General features: G+C 37.0%; 1 protein-coding gene across 1 annotated transcript in view; it reads right to left on the bottom strand.

Annotated features, from left to right (window-relative positions):
* Positions 1 to 7,943, bottom strand: part of LOC122084064 (brefeldin A-inhibited guanine nucleotide-exchange protein 1-like) — a 20,784-nt gene extending 12,841 nt beyond the window's left edge. Inside the window, exon 1 of the mRNA XM_042652096.1 lies at positions 6,642 to 7,943. Coding sequence (XP_042508030.1) covers positions 6,642 to 7,681 — 1,040 coding nt within the window. The 5' untranslated portion in view covers positions 7,682 to 7,943. The remainder of the gene's footprint in view (positions 1 to 6,641) is intronic.
* Positions 7,944 to 9,436: the final 1,493 nt, after the last annotated feature.

Genomic DNA, 9,436 nt, shown 5'->3' on the forward strand with positions numbered 1-9,436 from the left:
AACCCATTTTTAAAGAACTCGAAAAAAAAAAAAGATGGATTACCAAAATATTTTATTTATGAAAAGAATAATGAAAGACCTTACAAAAGTAAATTCAATTCGATTATTTCGATTGAAGGAAGTAAATAAATCGAATGACAATCAAATATAAAAAATCTATTTCTCATTCTTTTCATTCTCCCATCATCCCCCCCCCCCCCCTTTTCTTTCTTGGGAAACAAAGAAATACGTTTGTGACAGCATTAGACAAGGTAAAATCAGTACCTATACAAGAGAAGAAGGAAAGAGGCAAACGAGAGGGAAAGAATCATAGGAGTGGAAGAAACCCATCCCACGACTTGCTAGAGAGTAATGCCATGGTTAGGGTAAGACTTATAATAAGTGTTATGAAATAACAGAATACAACTACTAGTTATTTGATATTAAACCAACTACACTTCACAATTTAAGCATCACCAAATATGGTGAAGTGTTACCATATATCCTAAATGTCACCACACACAAAACTATAAAGTCTTAACACTCCCCCTCAAGCTGGAGCATAGGCATCACTCATACCCAGCTTGGAACAACCTGCAATAAAATTGGGAAGAAACAATGCTTCAGTAAACATATCACCAAGCTGACTCACAGAGGATACAAATGGAGTAAAAATCATTTTCCTCGTGACTGCATCCCTTACAAAGTGACAGTCAACTCAATACGCTTAGTCTTCTCATGAAAAACTGGATTGCCAACAATGTGGCTGTTTGATTATCACAAAACAATATTTATAGGTCTAGTAACCGGAAACCCAAGCTCCTGAAGAAGTGATTTCAACTATATTAACTCAGCTGCAATATAAGCCTTAGCTCTATACTCAAAAGTCTTAGCACTGGATCTCACTACAGGAGTCTGCTTTTTACTTCTCTATGTAACATGCTTCCACCAATAAAGTACAATAACTTGTGGTAGATCTTCTACAACCTTCAGCCCCAATGCAGTCAGCATTAGAGTATCCAACCAAATCAACATGACTATTAAGTCTATAAATAAGACCCTTTGCTAGAGCACTCTTAAGATACTGCAAAATCCTACAAGCAGCCTCCCAGTGAACCTTCTTTGATGATTCCATAAATTGATTTATGATACCAACAACAAAAGATATAATAGGTGGGTAACAGTAAGATAAATAAGTTTACCCACAAGTCTCCTACACTGTTGTTTATCAGCAAGTTCTTCACCATCATCTTCCCCAAACTTCTGATGTGGTTTCATAGGCATATCAATAGATTTGGATGTGAGCATACCAGTTTCAGACAAAATATCCAACACATACTTTCTCTGAGAAAGGCTAATACCCTTTCTACTCCGAAGCACTTCAATCCTAAAAAATTACCTTAGAGGTTGAGAACACCTAAATCTTTCATTTGAAAATGATGATGCAAATAATATTTCACCTCTACAATACCAGATATAACAATATCAACAACATATACGATCAACACAATCACCCTGGAGTCCCAACAACGAACAAAAGCTGAATGGTCAGAATAACATTGTGTGAATCCACATCGGGTAACAATAGAATTGAACTTATCAAACCAAGCTCTAGGCTACAATTTCAACCCATAAATCGCCATATGTAATTTGCAGACTTTCTCAACAACCTCCCCCTAAGCGACATACCCAGGAGGTTGCTCCATGTACACTTCTTCATGCAAATCACTATATAAAAGACATTTTTTATATCTAACTAATATAATGGTCAATCAAAATCAACTGTCAAAGAAATGAGCACCCGAAAAGAATTTAAACGAGCAACCGCTCAAAATAATCAACACAACCTAAAGGGCCTCAAGCCTTTTAACAGAGCCAGCAGGATTATACTTAATAGCATGCATCCAACGACACTTCACCAAATCCTTACCTAGAAGTAAATTGGAAAGGAATATGTCTGGCAAGAAAGTAAGCCATCCATCGCCACATCTATAGTTGATTTCCACCCAGAATGAGACAATGCCTTATGATAAGTGTTAGGGAATGGCATTAGTTGACAAAGATAGGGAAAAACTATGTAAAGAAGATGGTCAGTGAGAAAGTGATAAAAACTTGCCAATGGGATATGCAACTATAGACTTTTTATAAGAGCGGATACCTTTGTGAAGTGTCACTAATAAGTTTGGAGGAGAGGATGAGGAACCAGGAGTGTCCAACACAGAATTAGACCACATGGAGGCTGGAAGAAGAATTTCAACTAGCATTGAGGTTTTTGTCGGCGCTAATAAACTTTTGGTGGTGCTTGTTGGGAAGTAGTCGGAGTATCAACAAAAGGAATCAAAATAGGCATAGAAGAGGATCGGAAAATGTCAGTTGCAAAATCTCAACCCTCGAGAGAATAATATGGTGTGTTTTCGAAGAAAGTGACATCAACATGCACAAAATGTTGATGGGTAATGGGGTCATAACAACGATAACCCTTCTGAGTGCGAGAATAGCCAAGGAAAATACATTTTAATGCACGAGATGATAATTTATCAGCACCCGGGTGTAAAATATGAACAAAACAAATACACCCTAAAACATGAGGTGGTACGGAATAAAGGTGAATTACGAAAGCCAACACCAACAAGAGATTAATTATTTAAACCAGATGGAGGCATGCGATTAATCAAATAACATGCAGTTAAAACATCCCCTCTCCCCCCAAAAAAAAAAAATTTGTTTGGAACATTTATGTGAAATAATAAAGAACAAGCAACATCTAATAAGTGTCTATTCTTTTGTTCAGCAACACCATTCTGTTTAGGTGTATAGGTGCAACTAGTTTGATGTATCATACAATAATTGGAACAAGAGGAAGGAATAACAGCCTGAGTGAGTTCCAAAACATTATCTAAACAAAGAATTTTAATAGAAGCATCAAATTGAGTTTTATTTCATTAGAAAAGGATCTAAAGATGGATAAAATTCTAAATGATCATTCAATAAGTACAGCCAAGTCTGACAAGAGATCGTCAAAAAAGTAACCAAGTACCTAAACCAGACCGACTTTGAACATGAAAAGGACCCCAAATATCAGATTGCACTAAAGAAAATAATGACCACCTCCTAGACTCACTACAAAGAAAAGACGAATGATAATGCTTCTCCAACTCACAAGCTTCACATTCAAGGCGAGACACGGACTTGCAACTAGTAACCATTTGTTGAATCTTGGGCAATGACAAATGACCCAAACGAATGCCACTTACAAGGGGAAACACCAGTCGAAGTACTAGCATACGCATCACCCTCGAGATGGCACAACCCATATGTGAAACTTCCTTAAACCCAAGTAATATGCAGATCATCAAAGTTGTGGGGAAAAAAACTCTTGAAGCTATTTAGTTAGAAGTTCATGACTCAAAGTATCAATGTATAACTCCTTATTCAAGCGTAATTCCTAGAAGATAACTTTCACGTAGAACCACCTTCAGGGTATTAATCGAACCCCTAGATCAATGTCTCTCTTTTCTTGACCCAAGGTTACACCAAAGCTGGGTAATGATAATAGAACAAAAGGAGATAAGAAGGGAAGCTAAAAGTTTTCCGGAGAGGGGAGATTCAAATTCGTAGGGAAAACGAGAAAGAGAGAAGATGTGTGTGTGTGTGAGAGAGAGAGAGAGAGAGAGAGAGAGAGAGCGAGAGGAGGGCTGACAAACACAGGACACAGGCACAATCAATGAAACTCAATAATCCATATTCAATCAAATACTATTTATGTTGGTTACATCCATATAAATGGATGTTAAGGTTCGAAACTTGGAAATAGCCTCTCCTGCAAAGCAGGGGGGAAGGCTGCATACATTTGCCCTTCCCATACTCTGCAATAGCAGCAGCCTCATGCACAGGTCTGCTTTTTTTTTTTTTTTTTGGGGGTTGGGGGGAGAATTACTTGGACAGCCTTGTACTATGGCAAGATTACTTGACACCCCAAAAGTTTGAAAATTTTACTTGAACCACCCTCGCATTTAAGATTATTACAACTAGTCCATGTTTGTTAGTCAATCACCACTTAGTAATGACCTCATGGCTTAGAAAACCCCTAAATGCCCAAACTACCCTTTAAGGGTAGTGAATAGACCCTTATACGCTTCAACTAAAATAAGGGAAGGCTTCCCCTTTCATCGTTGAACAACTACTCTCCACCAAATGGTGACTTAGCTCCATCACGCGAAGAACGAAACCAGGAGCAATCTTAGCTCCATCATCGATGGCCAATTTAAGCCGGAGAATAACAAAGCCCCCAAAAATGGATTTGGGTTTTTTAGGGGAACTCTTAACTTTACAGGAAAAACCGGATGTTTAGATGAGATAGGCCTAGTTTATGTGAGTATGTTTCCTTATAAAACTGAAAGTCACAACGATAGCAGGATTAGGTAATCTGAAACATGTAAACTGAACATGCTAGAAATAAAAAACTAGAGAACTCACTTTTACAGGAAAAAAATCTTAAAAAATGACTCATTGCATCAATTGGTGCTATCCTTCACAACTTGGTGTTTAAAATAGATCAATCTCTTCGTTCTGGGAAACCAGAAGTTTCTAGATTTGGCCCTGTATTTCAATTCTCCAGCAATTCTAAAACATGGATTGGAGGAACCTGCTTTAAAGTTGGGATCAGCAGTACTTGGCCTAAAGGGTACCAGTGCACCACCAGGATATAGGGAAGGAGACTTATACCTTCTTGATGGACCTCTCAGACCACCCCTTCTCAATTCCAACTGGTTTTCTTGCCTATCTAACAGACTTGAACTACCCATCTCTTTTTCAAGTTTGAGTTCTCTAATTTCATATTCACGTTCTTCTTTAGTTTGCGAGGCGTTAGAATCTGTTAAACCCCTAAAACCCAAACGAAGGTCCAAGCATAAGATAAAACACAAAAGCAGAAAAGCCTTACCTCTCTGGTAACCCGCTATTGAAGAAACTTGCTTCATCTTCAGGCTCTCTCACTCTCACCAAAACTAAAAAACCTTCCATCTTCCGGCACTCTCCGCTGCTTTGTCTTCCAAATCAAATTAGGATCGAAATCAACAAGATCGTATCTTGTCAATCTTTTCCTAATCCCCCAAAACAAGGAGGAAATCTAGGGCCCATTTGATAACGTTTCAAGAAACGCGTTTCTTCCATTTCTGTGTCCAGAAACAGCAGAAATGGAACAAAAAGCGTTTGATAAAACTGTTTTGTTTTACTTGCTTTCAGAAATAGAAATTGAAATTTCTAACTATTTATGGTTCAATAAACGACCCAGGCGAAACAAGTTCTACTTGTTTCGTCACCGTTTTTGGAAATGACTCGTGGCCATTCTTTCGCTGGTTACTATCGACTTCCAAAAACATGACTTATCAAACACCTTCAACTCCGTTTCTATTTCTAGAAATGGATTATGTTTCTACCGTTTCTGTTTTCAGAAACGGCATAAACGTTATCAAATGGGCCCGTAGGCAAGCAACTAGTAATTCTAAGTTTTAACTATAGATTAACAGAAACCTACCTTTACCGGGGAGTTGCAGCGGTGAGCCTTGGCGGAAATTTCAGTCTTCTTCTTCACCTTCAAATTCGCCGGCAATGGATTTGAATTTGTTATGTTACTACCTTTAAAGGGTAAGTTGGTAATTTTAACTTCACAAGTTCAGTTGAATAACTCATAAGGGTAAAATGGTCTTTTCATTCAACTACTAACAGCAGGCACCATCAGGTTTCATGGGGCTTCTTCAAACTATGTGTTAATCAATCTGCCCATAGTACAAGGGATGCCCAAATAATTTTTCCTTTTTTTGCTTCCATATAAATAGGAAAGACTCCAACAAAAAATGGAAACTGACTCACTCTAGGAAAATTGAAACAACGACATAGCTATTGCCCCAAAAAATAAAAAATGATTACAATATTATTCCCAAATTAAAGCCTGGATATTCTACTGAACCCAAAACCCAACTTGGACTGGTTATGTCTGGGCGTCCTATCAGGTTCGACCTAGTCAATAGAAGCGATATTGCACCATAGGTAAATGAAAGAATTTTAGATGGTAAGAATAGTTGACAATCAAGACAATCACTAGTGGCATATTTACCTGTCCTTCCACCATTCTTATGGTTTGTACCAAGACACAATGTAGTAATGTACCACCATTTGTACTCAAGCTTGAAGAATGACTAACATAATTGAACATCACTTCTTTTACATATCAACTACATAGTTGTCATGGCGACACCAAGACATCCAGGCGCCTTAGTAGCCTACAAGGGCACCTTGGTCACCTTGGTCACCTTACGTCCAGGTCCAGACCCCCCTCCAACGCCTTGGGTTGCCTAGACACCGTGACAACTATGATCAACAAATAATTTTTACTCAATATTTGTTACTCTTTTAATTTGTATCTATTTCCTAAACTGGTGATAGATTCTCACCAATTCGATTTGATCATCCATTGTTTGACATGGAAAAAATAAAGAATAGTCTAGGATGTGTTATCAAACCAAAAGAACCACAAATCGCTATAACTACCAAGGAGATCTAATCATATTTCGAAATTTGAAATAAATAATGTCAGTGCCATGTGAAGAAACATCTAATAACAGAATGCCCAACAGTCATTAAATAGCAACAAGAACACTTACCTCTCGTCTGTTCCCCAAAATGAACAGGCATGATCCATCGCAAATTTTAGCAGCTCCAGTGACAAAAATTTTCCTCTCAAGAGAACTTGGTCCTCAGGGTTTTCCTGCGTTGGAAACTTCATCGAGAACTTGCACAAGTTTTTAAACAGAATAAATCCATCTTCTCGAATCTTACTGCTACTGGATCTTCCCCGATCAACCGACTCTCCATCACCCAGTTCATCTTTTCCCTCCTCGGAGGGCACTGAAACATGACCATTTCCCGATTCAGAGGGGTACAGTTTCAAATTTGAGACCCCTTGGCTACTTTCAACGACGTCGTCAATGAAGTTCTGAACAAATTGAACTAAACTCCAATCATTCAGACTCTTATCGGACAACCCCAACAATTCACCAACGGTAACAGCACGAACCTTAACCTCCATCGAATCTTCCTCGACCCTGGCATTAACGATCACCAAAATCTGCGCGAGAACTACCTTGGCACATATCTGATTGATGCTGCTCATGCTACCAACATACACATTGTAGCAGGTCTTAACAATCTGAATCAAACAATCACCCCGAATCAACACGCACGGAGACCGGACAGCAGAACCCAATACCCTGAGCACCGCAAGCTCGATCCCATCGTCACCGAGACCAGCACAATTGCAAATGGAATCGATCAACCGGTTTAAAACGGAGGGGCTGTCATCACCCTCGGGGCGATCGATTTCACCGTGGATCATACCTTGGGAGAACAATTTATAAGCGCATTCCAGAGCAGGCTCGATGACCTTGACAGTGGCCGAATCAACAGCAAGGATTAAGGGCTGAAGAATAAATTCAGCATCTTTAAGAACGAACCCAAAGATGGGCGTGTCAGGTATTGGATCAGGATAATCTTTGATGATCTCAAGCTTGTCGAGTGCCGATTTGCAGGTAGCAACCAGTTGGGCATGCTTTCGCCAGGCCACATTCTTGATAATCTTGTCAAGCGATGGTCCGAGAATACGACCGGCCCGGGAGGTGCCGCCTAAGGACTGCGAAGTGGACATGGAAGATGGATCGAATTCAGAAAATGGATAGGGTTTCAGAAGCGTTGTCGGTGCACCTGGTCAGAGAGGCAAGAGCAGCCATGCAGACCAATCGAAGGATCAGGCAATTGGGGCCTGAGCTCTCTCTCACTCTGAGGTTGAGTTGCATGCCAACGTAGCCGTATTCAACGTACAGAGAAAGAGGGAGGAGAAGGCTCTCCAACTGTCATCTGACCCCGTCGTCGTCGCAGATGGATTTTCGTTGCCTGACTTGAGGCCTGGAAGAAAATATGAAACTTTTTTTATTTCCCTTGTTATAATTATCTACGGGAAATATTTTTTTAGGAATTTTTTTATTGACACCTTTTAGGTGTATAATTACACTTTTTATCCTTTTACCAAAACATACTGAGTAAGCAATTTGATTTAAAATCAAGATTTCACCAAATAGCTATGGAAGAAGAATCTAAAAAATGGACAGCCTTTACAACAACTGAAGGACATTATGAATGGAATGTAATGACTTTTGGATTAAATAATGCACCCTCAGTTTTTCAACGAATAATGGATAATATTTTCTCACCCTATAGAGAATTCTGTATTGTTTATATAGATGATATATTAGTATTTTCTAAAACAGAATCTGAACATATAGCACATCTTCATAAGATATTTTCAGAATTTTATAAACACGGACTAGTAGTTTCTAAGAAAAATATGGAAATAGGCAAACAAAAAATTAAATTCTTAGGACTAGAAATAGGACTAGGAAAAATAAAACTCCAACCCCATATAGCTACTAAGATTTTAGAATTCCCTTCGGAATTAAAAACAACAAAAGATATAAAAAGCTTTATTGGATTAGTAAACCAAGCAAGAGATTTTATACCAAACTTAGGAAAAATAATAGGGCCTTTATATTCTAAGACAAATCCTAAAGGAGAAAATAAATTTAATCTACAAGATAGAATATTAATAGAAAAAATAAAAAAACATTGTACAAAACATTCCACCTTTAAGATATCCATATGAAAATGAATATAAAATAATAGAAACAGATGGATCAATCGAAGGATGGGGAGCAGTTTTAAAAACAAGATCTACTGAATATAGTAATAAATCAGAAGAACAAATTTGTAGATATGCCTCGGGTATTCATAAAATAAAAAATCTAAGTCCAATTGACTGTGAAATAGAAGCTGTAATAGCAGGTTTACAAGCATTTGATTTATTTTTTATCCTAAGAAGTTTTACTCTTAGAACAAATTGTGAATCTATAGTAAAATTTTATAAAACTCTTAATGAGAAAAATGTAAGTACAAGAAGATGGTTAATCTTTAAGGATAATACTGTCAATTGCAAAACATATTGAGTATTCTTCCCAACAAAAATGTAATAAGGATAAGACTATCGTAAAAATATGTCAAACAATCATATATTTTGACAATAACATTAATAATAATAATAATAATAATTCACTTTTAAATTATTCTTTAAATTTTGTTTATATGCATAATTTAAAAATCTTTAAGGATAAAAAAATTTAAAAACTCTTAGGATTAACAAAAAAAATTAAATGAAAGTGTCATTTAGACAATCTTATTTAGAATTATATGAATTTTTTTTTTTTATAGAAAATTTTGTTGTAATGAGGAAAATTAGTAACTTGATTATATATATATATATATATATATTATGTACAATCTTATTATTTTACATATTCAAAACAATATGCAAAATAATGATAATTTTTAATAATAATATAACATTTCAAAT

Source organism: Macadamia integrifolia, chromosome 7, assembly GCF_013358625.1.
Source record: "Macadamia integrifolia cultivar HAES 741 chromosome 7, SCU_Mint_v3, whole genome shotgun sequence".
Taxonomy (NCBI): domain Eukaryota; kingdom Viridiplantae; phylum Streptophyta; class Magnoliopsida; order Proteales; family Proteaceae; genus Macadamia; species Macadamia integrifolia.